We start from the raw sequence: 24,738 nt of genomic DNA, 5'->3' as shown, positions 1-24,738 counted from the left end.
TGCAAATTGTCATGAATATACTGATAAAAGCCCCCTGACATGAAGACAGGGGTTTTTTATATTTATGTAGAAAATAATAATTTTTGTAACATTTTAATCCTTTAATTGTTTTCATATGTAAAGATATTTGTGTATTGCTGTACATCCTGTGTGTATTAAGCTATGTGTAAGCATTTTGCACCTGCATAGGTACACAGGATGGGGCATAATTTTGATCCCTATATAGTGTGTGGCAGTTGAGTGCACTTCCTCAGCAAGTAGGCTAGTTAATGAAAGGAAACAAGGAATTTGGACACTTGCATAATAAATCATGCTGGAGCTGTCAAAGAAACAAATGTGTTGCCTGCTTTTCATCTTACTGTTTAATAATAAATGTCATATTTACTTTAGTTGGTAATTGTACATACTTCTACCCTGTAGTTTAATTGATTTCATATGAATGCAATAAATACACATTAGGATTTCCATGGTTACCCCTTTTCTCTCAAAAGCATTTAGGCATAAACCCTTAAGCTGAATCACTAATAAGAGAGTCAAGTGTGCATTAGTTTGTTAATTGTATTTTTAATAACGCCACTCTTCCCCCATAACCCAAAAAAATCATTTGGTGTACCTTGTTAAAAACCCTGTTAATTAAATAAAATATTTTTCATATATATATACATATATACACACACATACAGTTGAAGTCAGTTATCCAGCATATGTTTTATACAGCAGATGCCCTTCCAGCTGCAACTCAGTACTGGGAACACACATACAGTACAGCCAATTTTGTGTATGTATGTATATATATATATATATATATATGTATATATATATATATATATATATATATATATATGTATGTATATATATATATATATATATATGTATATATATATATATATATATATATATATATATATATATATATATATATATATATATATATATATATATATATATATACACACACATACATATATTCCTCTGTGTAAAACATATGCTGGAATAGTTGGCGGTTCATTCCACTGTGGCGAGCTCTGAAATGTGGCCGAAGAAAAATGAATGAATGCATGAACATTGTTTTAATTTATTGATCATTATACCTAGTTTATTGTGTTTTGTCCTTTTTATATATGCCTTTAATATTTGGTACATGGACTAAAAAATACATTGCCAGACCTTTTTTTTTTTTCTTTGGACAACTAGTTCTGCCAAAAAGCCCAGTAATAACTATGTGATCACGAGCAGCAGATAGAGTAAAGTAGTGTGGCGGCACTGAGGGATCTGCACTGGACTGCACTGTCATAAAAGTGCACCACAGAGGCTGTATCTGCAGGCTGCTTGGCCACAGCACTTCCCTTTGATGGATGGTCATTTTCATTGCCTTCTCACGCTTAATGAAGCCTGCAGTTCAGGTCTTAATTGAATGCTCTCTACAGTCTCAAGTTATTCACCTCGGCCCGCGCTCTCTCTCTGTCTCTCTTCTCCAGCCCGCTCTGTTCTCTGCACCGCACGCTTGCACTTGTTCTTGTTTTTGTGGCAGATCTCTGATGAGTTATGATTGAAAAGAGCGGCGTCTAACACACACATTTTCACTCACACCGTCTAATGCTTTTATGAGGCCGCAGGAGCCAGGGATACTGAGTGGGCAATGCTGATAAAGGCATATAGGGCAAAACACATCACTCTTATTTTTGTTTTTTCTCCCTTTTTCTTCATCTCTGGCGTATGCCTCTGCCCCCACCTCTAAAGTGTGCCTGAAGAAATGGCTATATTGCAAAGAAGTCATGCTTTGGATAATAAATATCCAATGTACAGTTTCCATGGTGAGGTCGCTCTACTGGTTTTAAACAATTATTTTTTCCTGAAATACTTTAAGTATACTTTATTCAGAAATCTCGTTGTTCATAATATTTACATTCATTTACAAAGTGTGTAATTGTGGTTTTGGCATGCTTTAAAATAAGTTTGGATAATATATAAAGTTGCTATTGTTTGGATGAGTTACAGTGCTGAAATTTGATTGGCCAAGCAGCCTTATAAAGGGTCATTCACATAATATATTTTCACACTGATAAACAGCATTGAGAGTATATTATATTATATTATATTATATTATATTATATTATATTATATTATATTATATTATATTATATTATATTATATTATATTATACAGCTGTTCTTTCTTGTTTTTGTATCTGACTGGCTGATAGCCATGTAAAATTCTGCAAGTAGCAGCACTCATTCAGCTCCTTTACCCTTGTGTATTACTCCGCCCACATAAAGCAGAGGACACTATACAGTTTGACGGATATTGCTGCTGTTGGACAACAAACTGTACTTTCGAGGCTTTTTTAGTCAAGAATGTAGTTGTTTAGATTGCAACTATGCTGTTTATTTATAAAGCAAGTGCCTATTTTAAAGTATGTGTAATTTCTAAGAGAGCATGTCAGCGGCCATTAGCCTGTCTGGTCAGAGCAAAGACGGTTGACGTTGTTTATCCACAAGAAGGCGACAGAGACTGCATAATAAACCCTTAGAGAAGAAAAACAGCGTAATTTCTAACTACAGTCAAAGAGCATAGATCACCCAGAGGCGACACTCTAGTGCGATTTGGGAAACAGCATATTATAAGTCTGTAAAATAAACAATTAAAAGTGCCAATGATTGTGATAGTGAGTGTTGTATTGTTGTCTTTCAGGTTGTATTTCAGCTTTATTGTGCTTTTTAAATAAATAAATAAATAAATAACAAAGCAGCTGCTTGCCGTCACGACAGCAATTAGATCCAATGGACAGCAGATCGATTTCACTCCAAAATGGTGGAATCGCGGGGCTGTTGCTGGGCGCTGCTGTTGCAATGGAATGTTTGCAACAGGAATGTGTGTATTTTGTCTTGGCCACTCTTTGTATAACCCTGAGTTTCTTTTTGGTTGGCCATCAGTTTGTTTCTAATGCATCTCCTGTTTAGCTTTGCGATGTGGCTGTATATTGTCACTGATAGGGCCACTAAGGCACTCGGCCTGAGGCTTCGTGTCAACACATGCCTCCATCCGGTTCCGATATACTGTACAGCCTTACTGCAAGGAGTGTGATATTTCTCATTTTTATTAAATATACAGTTGAAGTCAGAATTATTATCCCCCTGAATTATTAGCCGCCCTGTTTATTTTTTCCCCCAATTTCTGTTTAACGGAGAGAAGCGTTTTTCTGCACATTTCTAAACATAATAGTTTTTAATAACTCATTTTAAATAACTGATTTATTTTATATTTGCCATGATGAAAATACACAATATTTGACTAGATAATTTTCAAGACTCTTCTATATAGCCTAAAATTACATTTAAAGGCTTAACTAGGTTAATTAGGTTAACTAGGCAGGTTAGGGTAATTAGGCAAGTTATTGTATAACAATGTTTTTTTTTTTTCTGTAGACCAACGGAAAAAAGTTAGCTTAAAGGGGCTAATCATTTTGTATTTAAGACTGTTTAGTTTAAAAATTTTAAAACTGCTTTTTTTCTAGCTTAAATAAAACAAATGAGACTTTCTCTAGAAGAAAAAATATTATCTGACATACTGTGAAAATTTCCTTGCTCTGTTAAACATCATTTGGGAAACATTTAAAAAAAGAAAAATCAAAGGGGGCTAATAATACTGACTGATTCTGGGTAGCACGATCACCTCACAGCAAGGGAAGGGCATCCACTGCGTAAAAAAAAAAAAAAAAAAAAAAAAAAGAACATATGATGAATAAGTTTGCGGTTCATTCCGTTGTGGTGACCCCAGAATAATAAAGGGACTAAGCTGAAAAGAAAATGAATGAATGAATGAAAGATGTGAAATGTTTGCTGTGACTCTTTAAAAGATTATAAAGCTTAAAAATAATGTCACATTTTATGCCTTGACTTGTTTTATAGCAAAAAACCTTTAGTATTTTCAGACAAATAGGATATTGTTGTTGTTGTAGTGTTGTTGTAAGAAAACATTTTAATGTTTGTAATTACCTTTTTTGACTTTCAAGAGTTACTAAATTGTTAAATCATGTCTTTAAAAAATAAAGTACACATGTTAAGTATAACAAAAGTATATATAAAAAAGTTCAAAGTATTAAACAGTCCAGGCTTTTGAGGAAAGTTTATTTTTCTGAAGTTTTTTTTTTTTTTAAATATCTTAAGAATCATAATTGGTAGTTAAAAAGTGACAGCTGATATTAATTTTAAATAGCGTATACATGCATAATCTCATTTATTTACATTAAATGTATTAAGAATTTATATTCTAGATCGATAAATACCAACATCATTTACATAAAAAGCAACAGAAAAAGAAAAAAAAACTGAAAGAAAAAGCCTTTAAGCATTTAGAGCATTGAGAAAGACTCACAAAAAGCCACTTATCTAGGAAGTCTTTGCATTGAAAAGGGTTTTTAAAGTAGCACAGAGGAATGCAGTGTCATTGGCCAACATTGTTGAGCCTTTTGTTTTCTTGAATCACTTCAACGTTTTTTTTTTTTTTTTCATTTTGACTGTCATTTTTTGCTTTAGTGATGATTTTATTGTACATTTTATTCTTTCTGCAGGTCTACATTCATTCAGATATTCATTATTTTAGCACGTGGTCATAACGCACTTTAGAAGTTCCACTTGATCAATTTATTCTGCTGGTTTGAATAGCAGTTATACAAGTCACTGAATTGTTCACTCAAATAAAATTGTTCAGAGGCACTAATTCATTCAGAAATGCCAAAGGTGACTCCTCAGGTGATGCTTTCTCATAAAGTCTGTGTGAACCAGAACTTTCTGTACAGTATACATGTTCAGGTGATCATCCAACTAATATTAAATATTCAGTAGGGGTGTGGCTTTCTTTCTGTGCATATGTATCTGATGTAAGAGCGGCGGGGTTAAGAATATTGTGGCTGAAGCTATCAAACTGACATCATCAGAGACTGACTACTACTCCTATCATGGAAGCAAACGGACTTCGATTGAAGATTACAGAAACATATCTAAGTGGATTAATGGATTAATTATTCACCTAAAGGATAACAATGTGCACTAGCAAAATAAACATTTATATGTTGACTTTACACAGACTTTAACATTCAGTTAATTTATTATCTTAACATCTATACTATCATTCATAGCCCATAAATGAATTAATTGTGCTCCCAAAGCCAACAATATTCATCTAACGTTCGATTTCTGTAATCCAGGAAACATATTGATCAAAGAAAATCACACAAACACATGGCAAAAACAAAAAAATAGACAGGCACTTTGTTGCAAGCAGACAGGAAAAAATCTTCAGGAAGAGAATATCAAATCATATGCATCTTTAATATTTCATCTGCATGATGAAATATGCATTATATTCCGCAGTAGTGGAAATGCAATGATTTAGACACACACTGTATAACTTAATCTGTTAATAACATCTGCATTGTATCTGTAATTGGCATGCTTTTATCTAAGTCTACTTTCTGTTTTATTTCCCCCTAGTTTTATCCGAATCAATTACCTTGGTGTAATGGCTTTGCTGGATTTGTGGCAGACCTTAAAATTAAAGCCCTCAGATACACAAGCTTAGATGTTTAAAAATAAAATGCACACGGTGGATGTTATGTGAGGTAGCTGTTTTATTAAAAACCGCTGTAATATGTCGAGTACATGACAATTTATGATTAACAAAATCTAAGTAAAAAGTGTATCAACAGCCAAAACGAGTGAACAAAACAGGTGGTCAGATCAAAATGAAGGCATCTGGCGCAGTGAACCCCGGAGGAACTGCAATGAGAAACAACAATGAATTACTTAAAGTGCTTTTCAAAATTGTACTTTTATTTTTTGGCTCAGTAGACAGGACACAAAATTCAAGATGTAAATTAACTGCCAAATGAATAACCCAAAGTCAGTTAATAGCATAGGCAAAAAGCTTGTATATTTAGTCAAACTTTCTTATGAAATCAGTGAATCTTCACTTATTTTTGATCCAGAAGCAGAAACGAGCTAAATTGTCGATCAAACATGTACTGTAAGCTAATATATTAAAGTTATAAGTGAAGTTTTTCAAACTTATTTCGAGAGGAGCATGTGATATGATTGTCTGCAGCTGGCTACCCATCTACATTGATTAGTTAGCCAATCAGATCTATCCTAACTCACTATAAATAGCCTGGCTAGATTTACTCCCTTATCTTCGTTTTCCGAAGAAACCCCCCATCCACCCCTTTCTCCTCCTTTACAAAAGGGGAGCTCTCGAGAACCACCTGATCTCGTATTCCCCTCTCATGCTCTATGGCCCTGGCGGAAGATCTACGAGCTCAGGGTTCTCTCCCGGGACAGCATGCCAAACCTGCTAACAGTTGTCAAGCAATATCTAAGTGTGAACTCTTGAAATTAAATATTGAATGAAGTACATGACTATTCAAGCTTTAAGAGTGCTTATAGATAATTTTGATAATTGTTCTGAATCCAATTCAGTGGTCCTTTCTTCGTACGTGGATTACTCGATTAGCTGGATTTGATTATTGACGATTTGACACAATTCAGGATCATTTCGTTCTTCAAAACTCATACGAGAGTTGTTGTCATTGCAACAGCTCTGGTAGCTCAAACCTGGTCAGGAGCAGGCTTATTTGATATAAACAGGATTAGATCGGGTTAGATCGAATGCTGATATTTTCTTATAGTAGTAATAGATTATATACATTGGGTAAAATAGTAAAAATAATAATAAATAAAAACATAAGTTTTAATAAAATGTTTATAAATAAAACTGTGTTATGCCATCTACACTCTGAATTAAAAGTACAAAACTGTCATGGGGTGTTTTCTCCACTGGGTTCAAAGAGATTGTATTTTTTTATTTAAAGAAAAGGAATCATTTATGCAGTCATGCACATGTTTTGACAGCTAATATGTCGGTGATTTGATCTTTTGCAAAAGTTACAGACACTTTTACCAATATCAAAATGTTTTTTTATGCTAAATTAATTTAATCAGCCATTTATTAAGAAACTTGAATAGACATAGGCTACTATAATAGAGAAAATTCTCTCTAAAAGTAAAGCTAAATTAATCGCTAAATACTCATGAAGGTGTAAAGCATGCAGCCAGCAATAAAGGTGGAAAATTATTCCGTATCATATTTAACAAACAGTTTACTATGAATATTATGTAAACTTGCTCACATGGATAATTGATTATTAATCAGATGATGTCATTATGCTGTCAGCCAATTGTTGCATTGCTAATCATGATTTTGAGGATCAATAGATCTGTGCTTCCAAGCTCTTCTAAATTATCTTAAGATCATTTAAGTGAGGTACAAGGAACGGACTCCAGATATAGTCTCTGATGTTTTAAATTGCAACAAATAAAAAACCTTGTTTTATTTAAAACCATACCTAATCTAATTTAATGTTTCCTTTTGACCGGTTGCGGTCAAAATTTAACTAACTTTAGAGAGAGGATAGGATTGGGAAAGGTCGGGATGTGCGCAGCACTGTTGGACTGCATGTCGGAACACTGCCCACTAGCCTATCAGGATCTGTCTTGTTAAAAGTAAGCCTTTGTGTGAGTGAATTTGTATTGATTTATGCCTGCTGAATACCCAGCTTACAATTTTAGGTTCCAATTTTATGGTAATGCTCATAGAATGTTCAAAAAATTGTTTTTCAAGCCCATTGTTCATCTCCATTGTAAGTGGGCTTGACAAAACACTAGTAGAAACACCGTCAACCGGGTTTCTCCAAGTAGGACATGTTCCTGGATTGACATGTTGATCCTGGAACAACATTTCAATCAGCCAATCAGGATTAAGAGATACATTTACTGTTTATGTTAATTTTAGGCTAATGGTTAGGTTCATGCACTTCTACATGACCTTCTACATGTTATCCAATTATTATTCCCCTCTGATTTGGGGAAACGTGTACAGTTATGGTTGGGTTTAGGGGTTGGGAATGGGTTATAGATTACATTTTCGAACAAAAATGATGTTCTAGGATCAACATAGATGTTAATCCAGGATCGCAAAATCATGATACGCTAGAAACACACTCTCTCTCTCTCTCTCTCTCTCTCTCTCTTTCTGTTTTAGAACATCCCATTCACATTATATTAATATTATATATTTTTTTTTTATGTGAACATTGAGAACATTAATCAACAACAACAAACACCTTCAAGTTGTTCCAAGAACATTGTTCTAAGAATGCTTTTCTATCAGTGTTAAAAGAATGTTCCTAAAACTATTACACATTTAAAAAAAAAATGTTCTGAGAATATTCTTTATTAGTTGTGTAGCCTTCTTTATCTCTGTGTATGAATAAAAGTAAATGCACATAACAAAACAGATACAAAAGTCATGGAGGCAATGACATTTTTAGGTTTTAAATTTGATTTCAATACAAGCGGTTGAAGTGTTTAAAATGTTACAGAAATAAGGACTTACTAGGACAGAAAATAGAATAGTTTTTACTATTGGGCACAGACTTGTCAACCCTAATATATCTTCTCCTGAGCAAACTTTTAAGAAGACCATTTTAGAAGGTAAATCATGAAGTTGTGAAACTTTCCCTGCTAAACTCTGATGCAACATGATTCTCTGTGCTTGTAAATGTGTTTTGTGTGAAGCCGGAGACTCATGAAATCAAACTTTCCTTAAAGGTCTGACAACATGGAGGTTGTGAGTAAACCTTGCTCCATTTGAAGGTGTGTAAAGGCATTTAGCCTAAAGAAGCCAAAGCAACACGTAACATGAAGGAAACCACAGCAGCATCTCTTCGAGATTGCACCGATTGCAGCTTGCACCAATCGAGAGCTGATATGTGCACAATTAAAATTAATGTATTCATTTGATGTCAAGCGCTTTAAATATTTCAGACACTGGAGGGCAGGGGAAGACGATCTGAACAGCACTGCAAGGGCGCTGTATTATTGATTGATCGCGCGCTCAGCTCGTCACGGCCGCTGTTCAGGTGTGCATCTGCGCTCCGGGTTATTAGCGTCCCTGCTGCAGATGGAGAGATCAACTGTGTACTTTTGTGTGCACGATGATGAAATTTTTGCTCAGGGAGAAACTCATCCAAAAAGAAAGGCTGAAAGGGCACTTAGTCTGAAAAGATGTTACAGGGATTCCCATTGTGACCCATGGTGTTGTCCTGCTCAGGGCCATGTTGTGAACACTGTGTTTTGGAGATGTTTTTTTTTTTAAGGAATTGATGGTGGTCTAAATAAACCTTCAAAAAAACAATATTTATGTTATGAAATGCTTGAGTAATGAACAGTCACTTATAGAAAAAAACAAGACATTAGCGTTATATGTGCAGACACATTAAAATCAAATGTGATATGTAATGTTATGAATAATATATATATATATATATATATATATTTACAAGTAAATTATTTATAATATCATATATATATATATATATATATATATATATATATATATATATATATATATATATATATATATATATATATATATATATATATATATATATATATAATGTTATTAATAATTTATATGTAAATATATATATATATATATATATATATATATATATATATATATATACATACATACATACATACATACATACATACATACATACATACATATATACATACACACACACACACACACACACACACATATATATATATATATATATATATATATATATATATATATATATATATATATATATATATATTATTTATAACATTTTATATATATATATATCTGCCTGAAAAGAATTACATTTGTAAATCACTAACATAACAAGACCTTAAACACTATTCCATCTCGCCATTTCTCATTTTGTACGTACACACACACACACACACAATAATAATAATAATAATACAATGCGTTAAATAAAATATCAACATTTTCTCTTTTCTCATTAAGTCCCATGCACAACAATGATGGTAACTTCTGTTTAAGTTATGTCAGCATCAGAAACAATATCAGTACTTCGATTGTTTCATATTTGTCTTACATAATTCAATTTAGCAGACTGCACATTTGCAGAATTACATCATTTGAAAGTAATCCAATTTACAAGGGAAACAGAATTTTTTGGTGCAGACCACAAATAATATGATTGAGTAAATCAGACATCTGTGCTTTCACATATTTGCAGTGTCGAAAAATAGGAATAATCTACTTGTGTCAGAAAAGAATGTTTTTCTAATGAATTCTGATAATCTTTGACATGTTTTTAATATTTTCATGAAACAAGTTGTGTATTTTTTTTATTATTATTCAGAATGCATGCAATATAATATAAAAAAGCAAATAATCTTTTTGAAGCTCCAAAGGCTAAAGGACCATAATCAGCAAGCATTATATAGGTCTCCACTTATCTGAACACCCAACATTACAGTATATGCACATACTGTACATTAATGCCCTGATCATCAACAATAAATGGCCAAGTCAATCAAAAGCCCTATGAGCAATGCCCCCACAGGCCCAGTCCAAAAATCCTGCCCTGATCCTGCCTAATATAATAGCGATCGTAATAATTACTGTAACTGATTGCAGATAATCAGCGGTGACTAATCGTTGGCAGAGTAATGATTCTCATTCTTTGACAGCCTGTTGAAAGAACGCTTACAGCTTTATAATGCATCCCAAAAATGGTGAAATCACAGATGCAGTGTTTGGCAGCAGATGCCATGAAGAGGCAGAAATCTCTATGGCAGTGACTCATCATAAAACTGCTCGTGATAGACAGGCTCTTGTGTACTTGGCTGGCGTAATAATCAAGACCCCATACTGTATGGCATATTGAAGTAATGCTAGTGTGCGGAAACAACATAAAGATATCAACCTTGTTTTCTTCCACTTTCATCCTATGTTATTTCCTTCTCATTTGGCCATATAAAAATTCCTTTTTTTCCGTATTATGGTGTGATGGTCACGCTGGAGTAGAAAAGTTCTAAAGTTCAGCCTGAAGATGACTACTCTAGACATTGAGCTATAGTGTTTTTTTTCTTTCTTCTTCTTTATGTAAAAAAGAAATGGTCTATGGCGAGCATAAACTGAAGGATTCATGTGTTATCATTGATAAAAGGGTCAGTCTTGCTGAGCTCAACCTTGACCACTGAGACTGACAAAGAAAGTAGTTATGTTAGGGGTGGGGAAACTCGGTCCTAGAGGGCCCGCATCCTGCACAGTTTAGCTCCAACACTAATCAAACGCACCTAAACATGCTAATCAGAGTCTTCAAGATCACTAGAAATCTATAAGCAGGTGTGTTTGATTAAAGTATGGAGCTAAACTGTGCAAGAAACCGGCCCTCCAGGACTGAGTTTGCCCACCCCTGTGTTAAAGTCACAGAAAGTAAAATCAGTTTTGAGCTGGAATGTTTTTTTTTATTTATTTATTTTTTTTTTATGTGTTTTAAATTATATTGTGTGCGGCACGGTGGCTCAGTGGCTAGCACTGTTGCCTCACAGCAAGAAGTACACACAGCAGTTGTTATGTCTGCATGTTCTCTACGTGTTTGCGTGGGTTTCCTACGGGTGCACCAGTTTCCCCCACAGTCCCAAGGCATCCGGTACAGTTGAATTGAATAAACTAAATTTTCTGTAGTCTATGTGTGTGAATGAGTGTATGGGTGTTTCCGAATACTGGGTTGCAGCTGGAAGGGTATCTACTGTGTAAAACATATGCTGGAATACTTGGCAGTTCAGTCCACTGTTGTGACCTCTGAAATAGCGGCTAAAGGCCGGTGATTTTTAATTTGTAATTTTATTTATTTATTTATTTATTTATTTATTTATTCATTAATTTATTTTAATAATCCTAAACGATTGTAGTAAGATCTTAACTGTCATAATGTCAGACTGAACCAACTCTCCCAACTCTCAATGCACACCAACTCTCCCAGAGTTTGACGTCATCCAACCCTGACTCTCACTACAGCAAACGTAAACAATCTGTAGTGGCAATTTTGCACGCAGCGTGTCTCAATAATAAAACCAATAAGGAGAAAACTGTTTTGACATTTCCCCGCAGCCATTTGAATTGTCGCACGGATTGCGTCATCAGATTCTGCGCTACTATTGGTTCTTGAATTGACACTCACGGCAGCTTTTTTTACACTGCAGGAAGGTGTCTGAAATCTTCTGATGCTGCCAGAACATTATCGGAGGGAAAATCTGATTGCAACGGGCACCAAGCGGCTGTTTGAACATTTTAGCAATCTTTTAGGATTTCCCAAATTTATCTCAATGACAAAATCATGGCTGTTGATATTGAGCTCATAGTGTGAGCAGGGCTTTAGTCGAAGGAAAATGAATGAATTTTGATATTGTTGCAAACTTCTTGTTTAGTGCCTGTAATGACCTTTTTGTTGAGTGCTCTTTTTAAAGTTAATAGCTTTTTTAGTATGTATTTGTATGAAATCATAACTCACTTGAAAGAACAGAGACCCACTTTATATTGTGTATCTATCAGGAAGTGAAGATCAAAGATTTTTAAAGAAACCAGATCTTAAACATGGCCGTTTTATAACCGGAAGTGTTGAGGCTGGCTGGCTGAAATTTAAAGTCTATGAGCATATACCCTGTTCAGGAAATCCCACTATCAATTCTTTTTATGCTTGTGTAAGTTCAGAGGATGTCAGTATTATCTGCAATTCACCATTTGCCTAGTAATAATCTTTTATTATAATTTATTATATAGTTTTACTGTTTGCACATGAATTTGTTTTATAATTATGCGGCTTGCCCTTACCTTGTGTGTATTTTCTGTGCATATTTAAGATTCCCTGCTTGCTACTCAAATTCAAATCACTTAATATGAATATTCATTTCAGTAATATAGCTAAATTGGAGGGTTTAAATTCCAAAAAAGGTCATTTATTTATTAAATAAATATTACTAAGTTCATATTAAACTGAATCAAAACTAAAATACAAATTGCAACATTGGTTACATAAAACTCATAAGAGGGTTATTTTTGTGGCACTTAAGTGATTCATCCTTGACTTCTGCGAGAGAAAAAAAATAAGTAGTCATATAATGTGATCATTTTTGAGCTGAATGCTGTGTACATGTGCTGACATTTATTCCAAATAGCTTGTTTTGTACCTGTAGCTTTTCCCAATGGTCTTTTCATTGAGCACTCAATTTCAGGTTAATAGCTTCTTCTTTTTTACAGTATGTATTGGATGACTTTTAATTCTATAATTTCAGTGTAAAAAAAGAAAACATGATTCACTTTTTGGCACAACATCTCCGACGCTTCCCTTAAAATGTTGTCCCATTATCTTTAATTGCAAGCCCACAGCAACTCGGCGGCGGAGAGTTTTAAATGGCTTTCATCTCCTCTGAACAAGCAGAATTAGGAATTTTTACCTTGGACAAGTGCATAAGTGCTGAGTTGAAAGGCTTTAAAAGGAACATAATCGCATGTGTCATTCACAACTCGGCACATCTTGCGAATGGAATTAGCCCCTAGTCACACTTTCAAAAAAAAAAAAAAAAGACAATGCAAGGTTACGAACGTCACAGTGCGCATTCTCATACTTGAGCAAGCGTGTTTTTGCTTGGCAGGGGCTTCATTGTGAAACACAGATGACCCGTGAAATTTGATGTAACACACTTCACCTCACCTTCTCACTGATGCGGACCGCGCTACAATTTTCCCCTCAAAGAACAGAGCAAATCAACCTTACCGTTTGCCGGGCACGGGAAGCCCTGTCTGCCCGCTGCTGATGGATTTACATTGTCTGGAAAATTGACACTGCGGGTATAAGATAAGAAGGAAAATTAACATTAATTCCACAATGGAGGTGTGTAGTGTGGATAAACAAAGGCTCAAACTGAGAGATGTCTTGTTAAATCACTGATTTGTGGATAGATTTGAGGGGCTTCTGACATTGCTCTTGAATCTATGTAATTACTGTTTCCATTCAGCAGTGACGGGAATATTATTGAATCTGATCCTCGTGAGCTCTTAAATGCGCTGTTGAACCAAAATTTGGATATTCCTAGGCATAGCTGAATAAAATTAATTCAGTACATGGAAAGGCATACTGTGAGGGATTTTGCATCATAGGTGCCGTTTAGCATATTCAATCAATGCCTTTTATGGCACCTTTAATATCCCAAGACGATGCATGTCATATATTTTAGTTAAGCATGCTCATTTTGCACTCCAGGTGAAATTTGGCAAGTTGACCTTTTACTTTTCTAATCAAAGTGTGACTATTAAAGAACCAACAGAAAATATTAGTGATGCATGTGCCTGTGTAATCGTTGTTTGGGAGATTTTAATAAGAGGTGCTTGTTAATCAAAGATCATTAGAGCCAAATGTTAATTTTCCTAACAATGGGAGGTGTTATCATAAGTGGTGTGAAACAGGATTCTTACCAGTTGCCATGTTGAAAAGGCCACAGGGAAAAATCTCCAACAGTATAGCATGGATTGAAGCCAAATCCATGGGGAGGCAGAAGATTGGAGAAAAATAAGGGGTTGACTGGTATGTACACCTGAAAAAAGGCCAGATCAAAAAAAAAAAAAAAAAAAAACGATCAAAACACAACTCTTTGTCAATTAATAATGAAGCAAGCAGCATCGCAGAAGAGTTTCTACAAAAGCATGTAAGAAGTCAATTTGTCCTGTCATCAGTTTTAGAAAAAGGAGTACAGTTATGAAGTGATTTACTGATACAGTGCATTAGTGCCTGTCCACATTTTCAGCAGAGATGGTTCCGGTAATGTTTTCCCCATATACGTTTTCTTCATTTAAGCTTTATATACCATGAACCAAACTGCATTAAACTAACTGAAAGTGCAATAGTATTACATTTTGTTGTTTCATGTTGCTTTGATTAATTATATTGTCCACATTTGTAAGTTTCTTTGCTTAAAAAAAACAGCAAAATTATTAAACGTTAATGTAAATAATTAGTTTGCATAAGATTACAATCAAAGTCTCCTTAAGGCAAGTCATTTCACTCAGCGCCCATCTTTGTAACGCCTCTCGGGCAGTATGCCCAGGAATTCTGTTTGAATGGGGAAACATCAAATTCTCCTGCTAAGCTTATAATTACATTTCACATTACAAATGCCCAAAAAAATTAAACAACAACCATCTCATGAGTTTAATTTCTAAATGCTCGTATCACGCAAAATCTGCAGAAACTCATGTATGGTCCGAGCCTCTTTCCTGGAGAATTGTCATTCTATAGCGATCGCTGATTGGCTCCTCCACTAGAAGACGGGTCTTCATTTGCCATATTGACAGTTACACTATTCTCCATTCAAAAGTTTACGAGTGACATGTCTTGTGTATTCTATAGTCTTTTTTACTATCCAAGATGGTGCAGAGCATCAGTGCAATTTAAAAAAAAAAGATACTTGATGGTCTACATCACCCCAATATGACTGTGGACACTATACGTACACACAGTTCTGTCCAAACAGCTTAAAAAAGATGATTTTCATCATAGGTGGGATAAAGTAAGGGGGATTTATAATAAGGGGAATAATAATATTAATCTTAACTGGTTTTAATAATAAAAAATTAATTAAATGTTTATTCTAGCTGAAATAAAACAAATAAGACCTTTTCCAGACGAAACAAAAAATATTATTATAGGAAATACTTTGAAATATCTGTTGCTCTCTTATACATTATTCAGGAAATATTTGAAAAGGAGGGCTAATTATTTTGATTTTAATTGTATTTTTTATATTTCTAGCTATTTAATTGCCACTTAGAACAGCAGGTTAAATGATTGTAGGTTTTATTTATGCTCGTCTTGTTTGATTGTATATTATTAATATGGGGGAAATTATAGTCACGTGATTGTTTGCATCAAACAAGATACTTCAAACTGCTCTGAAACTTGCCATTATAAAAACACATGCTTGTTGTTTCAGGGGTTTGAAAGATAGGTGGATGGGTAGATGGATAGATAGACAGACTACCTGACAAAAGAAAAAACTACTATAGGAAGTACTTTGAAAAAAGTCTTGCTCTATGAAACATTATTTAATATATATATATAAAGAGGGTTAATTATTTTGACTTTAACTGTTTATTATATTTCAAGCTATTTACTTGTCACTCAGACCAACAGGTTAAAAGATTGTAGGCTTTATTTATGCTGGTGGTGTTAACTTTTATATGGTTAATATGGGGGAAATATGAAGATTGTTTACATCAAACAAGATACTTCGAACTACTCTGAAACAATCTCTTGCCATTATTCCATCATTTTTATCCAAAATGTGCCTCTGTTCCAGTAAAATAAGCATAAAAAGAAGATAACGCTCGGTTTTCTATCTATCTGAGAGAGGACTTTCATTTTCTTTTCCTTGGCGCCTCAGATGTAAAAGACCACAGATTCACAGTCGTGACACGACATCAAAGCGGCTTGATCTGAAGCAGCCTATACCTCCCTTTTAGTTTCCCATCTCATAAATATCATCAGAGCCACATATTGTATGCGCATGAATGTGACAGTGTCGCTGAGGTAATACATTTACTTGCTGTTGTTTGAGCATCTATAACACTTCAGTTCAGCTGATCTGAGACTCGCAGATGCTCCTTTGTATCTGTTTTCTCCAAAACCGGGATTCACCTTGCACGTTCATAAATGATTCAGCTGTGCGCACACGGGTTCAGAGGCACTGGAAAGTGCACACATATTTATTTTACCTTAAAAAAGACGTGTAAGATGAACCCCTGAGTTAAATCTGTGGCTGCTGCAAACTTTCCGCTGTTTTGATTGGCACTTCAGGGTAGGCCGGAAACAGCAGAGCTCAACTCTGATTTGAAAAAATCTTGTAAAAATTTGTCAAGAATGAGAATGATCGTCAGTTATCTTCACTGCACTCTAGTTTTATATGAGGTCGTAAATATGTTCTACTTGAATTGTTTAATGTAACACTTAATAGAAGAGTTGTTTCATCTTCTATAAAAACATGTTTGATAGATAGACCGACAGACAGACAGACAGAAAGACGGACAGACAGACAGACAGACAGACTACCTGTCCTTGATCCGAGTTGTAAGAGCAACGAATAATAACTTGACTTGACCATTTGAAAAAGAATGTACATTTTAATGATTCATCTGTTGAACTGCATATTAATCATCACAAATACTGCAGAAGACCTATTGGAACCTACATAGACCCAAGATTCTTACAGAAATCAGTCAAGCAGGAAAAAGGAAAAATCATGGTTTGGGGTTACATTCAGTATGAGGGTGTGCAAAAGATCTGCAGAGTAGATGGCAACAACAACAGCCTGAGGTATCAAGACATTTGTGCTGCCATTACATTACAAACCACAGGAGAGGGCAAATTCTTCTGAATTTAAAGAAACATCTTTGTTTTTTTTACATGAACACTTATTTATTAGCTTTTTTTTTTACATTGTTTAAGCTTTTTATTACATATACAGTATAAGTAGTGTCCACTTTTATTTTTGTATTAACTTTTGTTGTAAAATGTCAAAATATGGGTGAATTAACGTTGTCATTCTCCATATGATTATAAAAATTAATAAGCTCACAGATGTTGACCTGTACTATTTAAATGTTTAGTAGTCATACTAAATTATATATTTTAATATTTAATAAATGAAAAAAAATAAAAAGCCCTTGGTCATAATTAGGTGAAACCTTTGTTTTATTGGCAAAGATTTAAATTAAATGAGATTTAAAAAGACTTTTACAGTGTTCAGCAAAAATAAGTACACCCCTCACAAATCTCTCATTTAAACTTATATTTTCTATAAGGAACTATGCAAAATTATATTTGTGCATATGCATATACATTACTTTAGTCAATACTGAAGTCAAATCAGGAGCTTATCTAACAAAGCAACTTATAATAATAAATAAATTTAGTAGCCCAAATTTATATGTTAGGGAAAAAAAAGAAAATAAAAAAAATGATATTGGTATATATATATATATATATATATATATATATATATATATATATATATATATATATATATATATATATATATATATATATATATATATACATACATTTTCTTTTTTTGTTCTTTACAAAAAAGAAACAAAATATTTTTTTCTTTTTTTTGTAAAGAGCAAAAATCAAGAGAAACAAAAATGTATATAAAATGTTGTTGAAATTTTGTAGTTTGTATTTTTTGTTTTCCAATATTTTGCTTGATTTTAAATGTACTATCTTTTTATTTCTATATATGCATGGTGACTGAAATTTTATTTTAATAAATATGTTTGTTTAATAAATCTGTTTTGTTTAAATGCACCAAAATATATTGCCTATATTCACTGAGAAAATATTTATTTTCAAAATAGAGTCAAATACGTTTTTTTTTAATCATTATATTATTCACCACTTATTAATCAAACGATTTTTGTCAAAGGATTTCAGAAAAACAAAACATATGTGCACTGATGCTTCAGAGAAACCTGCTGTTTTGTTTGAATTGTTTGAAATATTTAGAAAAGCTTTTTAAAAATTACTCCATGGATTTTGCTGTAACTAAATGAGAATATAAAAAAAATGTATTTAAATGTAAGTCCTCATGGCTAAAACTTCACACTTGGAAGTCTATTAAAAATGACGTCTGAACTCGACAAGATTATCTTCTTTTAGTGTCCTGATGACTTTTACCCCAATCTTCCCTTTACCTCCTTTTACACACAGATAATACATCTTTATAAAGCAAGTCTCCAGGCTCATACACTCACACACACACCTAGAAGTACTTACACAGCCCACAAAGTTTAAGGTGTGATGAATGAATGCAAATTATGAATACAAATGGCTGTGTGCGAGTCACAGAAAGGGGTTCATAATTCACAATAACCAGCGTGACTTTACTACTATCGGCCAAGCCAACCGCCTCACTAAATAAAACCATCAGATTATAGGAAAGTGCTGACTCATTTAGACTGACAAAGGTGGCACGGGTTGATGAGTTTCACCATCCCAGTTGCCACCCCAAAGCAGTATACTGGACTGGAGTAGTTTTGATTGAAACCAATATCAGTATTAATACTTTTTAGGATATCAATAAGCTAGTAACTTTCACGTCACCTCAAACTTCAGTTTTCCATCAAATCCTGACCAATCAAATGCTCACTAGTATCTGATATGCTCCACCCTCTTCAAGACGCTTTCTTTACTAACAACAGTCTGTAATATGAAGGCATTGTAGCAAGAACTTCCACAATAAAATGTGTTTGCTTTCTAAAGACCATGTGAACAAGATGTTTATTTCATTATGTTGGTGTACTTCCAAATAAAACTGTTGATAATTTTGAGGGTGGGGCTTTGTTCATTCTTTCATAGCAAACTGTAACAGAGCCACGGTTAAAAATTTTGTGGATGTCATCAAACTGACATCATCAAATAAGCACTGGCCCTCGAAACGGTTAGTGGATTAACTTGCATAGATCATGGGCTCTATTTTATTAATCTAGGCACAAAGTGAATGGTGCAAAAGCATTAAGGGCGTGACGGAATCCGCTTTTGTTATTTAAAGATCGGAAAAACATGAATCACTCTGCAGTGCATGGTCTAACAGGGCTGTGCTTTTTTCTTAATGATTTATGGGTGTGTTTTTACAATAACGTGCATTAAACCAATCAGAGCCTCATCTCTCATTCCCTTTAAGAGTCAGTTGCATCACACAATGGTGCATTTGCTATTTACATGGCAAACTTTGTAAGTGGAAAAACTGAACACTTCACTCTTAAAATCGGTCTCTTTACTTTCTCTTTCACTTTACTTTACTCCTTTACTTTCGTGGATAAGAAAACGGTGTTGTACGCATTCCACTGAAGACATAATTAATTTCATTTGTTAAGCGCAAAGATTTGTTTCAAAACAGATTTGTTTTTATTTTATGTTTTATCCAAACACACATATATTATACCCCATATGGTCCAAAACCTGACAGGTGGACAAATCTAAGCTTGTTTTTATTAAAACAAATATAAATATGCATATAATTAATATTACTGCTAATAATAATAATAATAGCATTATACAAAATCAAGTTGTCATGAATCAACTGAAAAAAAGCTCTCTGAGGTGAAGAATGCATGGGGATGTGGTTTTTATATTTATGTAGAAAATAGTAACTTTTGTAATATTTTATTCATCTAATTCTTTTTCATATGTAAATACATTTGTGTATTGCTGTACATCCTGTGTGTATTAAGCAATGTGTAAGCATTTAAATCGCATAACTAACGCGCTCTGCGCTGGACTTTAGACCTGCTTTCAGCTGGTCAATTGCATAGTCTATTTCAGTTTCTCAAAATAGCAACGCATCTTAATACACCTCTATTTTGGACCGAAACACCCATGAGTCTACACAGTGGCACAAAAGGATTTGCTATTTAAACAGTGTGACGCAAAATGAGAAAATAACTGTTTCGCTGGTCTGAAAATAGCAACACATCACGCCAAACACGTCTTGCACCTAATTGTGCCAGGTGTATGATAGGGCCCTAAATGTTCACCTAAAGAAAAACAATGTGTCCTAGCAAAATAAATATTGTAAATTAAGATTTCACACATACTTTAAAAAGTATTTAGTGTAATTAATTACAAAATAACTAGTTGCTGTAATTAAATTACTGCTATATATATATATATATATATATATATATATATATATATATATATATATATATATATATATATATATATATATATATATATATATATATATATATATATATATATATAATACATTATTTTTCATTATTAGGTAATTTAATTAGAGTTCATATTTCTATTTCTCTTAAAATCTGCACATACAATTAATTAACAGTATAAACCAATTCAGATAGAAAGAGACATTTATTTTTTTTGTTATAGAAATATATTTTGAGAAATGAACTAAAGAATGCTACATTTATCTAGACAATCGCACATAAATAAATTGAGTTAATAATTACTTTAGAAATTTGATTAACCCCATTTTTAAACTAAAGGACGTTAGGTTTGTCCAACAATTGCAAATGGTTAAGTAAATGAGCTCAATTAGATATTTGTAAATATTTAAGTTAAATTCTTATATATGTTGAGATTTGTGTGAATTTTAAGTAGTATTAAGTCTAATTGAGTAATCAATTTACTGTTTAGACACAACAAATTAAATAAAAAAGTAATTTAAATATATTTAATAAATATATTTAATAAATGATAAACTACTTTAAGTAACTTACTCAACTTTCTAAACCTCTTCTCATTTTATTTAGAAAACTCTCAATAGCAGTTTGTGACATGTTTAGTCATAATCAGTTAAATCAATGTTTTTACAAAATCATAGTGTTCACTACAGTTTCTAGTCTTGCTGCATGTCAGACACCAGTATTTTAAGGATCTATTAATGATGAATTATATATTAAGCATGCATAGACATAAACATTATGATCGTGATTTTTAACAGTATTACAGCACTATGATTGTATATGATTGTCAATTTGTACTTGCTTTCAGCATCTAATTTAGCATTTGGACCTGAAGCTTGACACTGATGGATCATTGAATTAGCATATTTGTAAGGTGACCGTTATGAAGACAGTGATGGAAAATGTGTAAGGTTGTAGTTCTGAAGCAATTTGTGCTTGCTTGTACCATCTGGATACCCAATAATGATTGGAACAGTGGTTAGCTGTTAATAATAGTAGCCGTTTGAAATAAGGATGTTACCTATATTGATTATAGACCACACAAAGACATAAAGCTTGCACAGATTGTTAATGGTGTGATTTTATCAGTAAAAGAATTGAAAACAGAAGTCATAACCTATATTGATTCCTGTTGCTAGAATAATTAAAACCAGCGGCTTCACTATTAGCACAGACTGATATGCAATCGTGCTCTTGAAATGCATTCAAATAAATTATATATCTATTATCTGATAAAATAACTGATAAAAATAGTTATATTCACCCTTTCGAAAATAGAAAAATATATATTTTTTATGTTAATAACCATAAGAATTGTGCAATAAGTAAGAAATAATTGACAACAGGCCACTGATTTATTGGAAAAATAATGCACACACAAGGTGGTAAAGTGGTCATGATGCAAAGCGGAGGTTATAGCATGAGTGTGCATTATTTTTGTACAATTCATAGACCAGAGTCAATTATTCTGCTTATACACTAAAACTAAGATGCACATTCATTAATTTCCCTTCAGCTTAGGCCCTTATTCATCAGAAGTCACCACCGTGGAATGAACCACCAACTATGTTTTACACAGCAGATGCCGTTTCAGTGACAACCCAGTACTGAGAAACACCCATACGCACTAATTCACACACACATACACTAGGGTCAATTTAGTTTATTCAATTCACCCATACCGCATGTCTTTGGACTGTGGGGAAAACCAGAGCACCTGGAGGAAACCCACACTAACATGAGGAGAACATGCAAACTGCCAACTGGTCCAGCCAAGACTTGAACCAGCGAGCTTTTTGTTGTAAGGCGTCAGTGCTACCCACTGAGCCACTGTGCCCCCCTCATTCTGCTCTTGTTTCCTTTTTGCCACCCTAATTACACAATCCAGAACTCGTCCCTGCAGCTTTTGGCCTCCGAGTCCTTGACACAGCAGCTCATATACACACCTCCACATGTGCTTAGGGCACAATTATTGCACCCCCCCAAAAGGCCTCCAGTCAGCCTTCCCATAATGCATCACTAATTCACCCGTCTGCCCTCATCGCACCGCTGCATGCCATTTGAGGACAAAAACGAGCGTTCGTGTTCCAGTCATGTCATCGACATGTGATTAATGATCACATGATAAAAAGCGAAGTATGATGAAGGGAGAGTGAAAACAAATGGTACACCCCGCTTGCGGGAATGAAAGAGGAAGCAAGTGCAGATAACTGAAGATTGAAGAATGATCTGGAATTTCAGGGCTGTTATGAGGCGCATCCATCACCACAGACAGTCAAACAAATAGCATCTTCCATATTCAATTAGTTCCCCTCATGGAACCGGTTACACGATCGCCATGCGGTAACTGTACAGTGAAAACTTGCAAAGCCATGGACACAGTATTGCAAGCCATTTTAAAATGTAATTTAGGAATGGACCAGTATATACTTCTGCTACTAGTGTATCTTTTAAATAAAAATAATACTAGTAATAAAACTGTAAAAACATTACAAATACACTTCATTCAACATGTCTTTTACATGTAAATATAATTTCTTTTGGAAAGAATTTAGACTTTCATGCATTATACACTAGATTTTTCCAAACACAACCTAAAATCAGCCTAATATCAACATCTTTGATGTCTTTATTGGACATCAAAATAAAATTGTCCATAGATGCTGACTAGACACTGAATTTTGGTCACCAAAATTACTAAATGCACTACAGAATGTTTCATGTACACACATCCACAAATTAGATGTAAATGCATCAGCTTAACAGCGTAATACACACTACTCACTACACTTGAGTCCTTTTGAAAGGTCTATTTACAATTTGTAATATTTATAACAGACACCTTTACTTGCACTACATTTTTAGTCAAGTAATAGTACTTTAACTTAAGTGTGATCCTTCAGTACTCTTTTCACCACTGGTTACTAGTAACTTTTTAATAGACACTTGTATTATTTGTAGTTATTACTAAATCGCAGAAAAAAATTGAAATTTGTTACTTGTAACAATAGAATAGTTACTAGTCACTTGTAAAATTAGTATATTGAGTAAGTCCCTAATATCTATTTAAAGGAATAGTTCACCCACAACTGAAAATTCTGTCATAACTTTGATCTCTATTTACATGTTCCAAAGCTTGAAACCTGTAACCATTGACTTCCATGGTATTTAATACCTCAAAATCGATGATTACAGGTTTCCAGCTTTACGCAAAATATTTAGTGTTCAAAAGAACAAATAAATTCATGAAGGTTTAGACCAACTTGAGGGTGAGTAATGTATCATCCTCTTAATAGGTACACTTTAAAAATGCTGGGTTATTTAAATTCAAATATTGGTGAAATACAGACAAACTCAAATGCAAATAGTCTAGATTTTATTATTTTTTTTTTTATTATTATTTTTTTTTTTAATAACCCATAGGTTCTTTGGTCCATATTTTACCCAAATTGGTTGAAATAACCCAGATTTTTTAGAGTGTAGAATCTAGTGAAAAAGTAAAAATAGTATGTTTCACAAAGGAACCAGTTTCTTAGAGTACAGAATAAGCTCTAGCACCAAAAGATGAGGAAAAAAAAGCTCAGCAGCATGAAAATAGATACTCATTCGCTTTATAGATGAAACTTTAAAATAGCTCACACACACATACTTTCACCATAATGCTCATCTGTCTGACCTTCACTTCTGTCTTCCGGATCTATTCATCCTCACATCTGTGACCATTGTTCCGTAAGGTGAAGTTGTGAAGGGCTTGACATGTTAAGATGCTGTTCTGGTGACAGCAGAGTATTTTGGGAATGCAGTGTTACTTTGCAGTTGTCACACAAGGTAAAACAATAGCGCATCGACTGCTTTTCTATAGGGACTGACAGCAAATAGGGTCGGTGACCTACTTTCCCGTTTGTTTAATTATATATACTGTATATTATTTATTTATTTATTTATATTTATTTATATTTTTTACTTATTTATTTTCTATATTTTGTATTTATTAATATTTTGTTTAATTTGTTGTGTTTTTATTTATGACTATTTTTATTTTATTTATGTATT

At 33.5% G+C, this 24,738-nt stretch overlaps 1 protein-coding gene and 1 long non-coding RNA gene across 13 annotated transcripts in view; one reads left to right on the top strand and one right to left on the bottom strand.

Annotated features, from left to right (window-relative positions):
* LOC141379157 (uncharacterized) overlaps positions 1-24,738 on the top strand; it is a 50,360-nt gene that overhangs the window by 6,619 nt on the left and 19,003 nt on the right. The window contains exon 4 of one of the 6 annotated variants that reach the window (XR_015517054.2): positions 12,126-14,252. The exons of 2 other annotated variants lie outside the window; for them this stretch is intronic. This is a non-coding gene — a long non-coding RNA (uncharacterized LOC141379157). Of the gene's footprint in view, positions 1-5,492; positions 5,620-8,663; positions 8,801-12,125; positions 14,253-24,738 lie in introns of those variants that run through there. 3 more of the 6 variants (XR_015517059.2, XR_015517056.2, XR_015517058.2) reach the window with 3 other exon arrangements.
* The window catches only part of c19h1orf94 (chromosome 19 C1orf94 homolog), a 40,320-nt gene continuing 21,193 nt past the window's right edge, over positions 5,612-24,738 (bottom strand). For 2 of the 7 annotated variants that reach the window (XR_015517049.2, XR_015517050.2), the window contains exons 5-8: positions 14,395-14,513; positions 13,634-13,764; positions 13,377-13,484; positions 5,612-5,777 (exon numbers count right to left, since the gene is read on the bottom strand). Coding sequence is in view for 2 of the 7 variants with exons in the window: in XM_087295939.2 (XP_087152065.2) it covers positions 5,734-5,777; positions 13,697-13,764; positions 14,395-14,513 (231 nt within the window). In the remaining 5 variants the exon portion in view is untranslated. Of the gene's footprint in view, positions 5,778-12,850; positions 13,010-13,109; positions 13,203-13,376; positions 13,485-13,633; positions 13,765-14,394; positions 14,514-24,738 lie in introns of those variants that run through there. The other 5 variants (XR_015517051.2, XR_015517053.2, XM_087295939.2 and 2 more) reach the window with 3 other exon arrangements.

The sequence above is a fragment of the Danio rerio genome, chromosome 19, assembly GCF_052040795.2.
Source record: "Danio rerio strain M-AB ecotype USA chromosome 19, GRCz13ab, whole genome shotgun sequence".
Lineage (NCBI taxonomy): Eukaryota > Metazoa > Chordata > Actinopteri > Cypriniformes > Danionidae > Danio > Danio rerio.
This window is presented reverse-complemented; position numbering and strand designations above follow the sequence as displayed.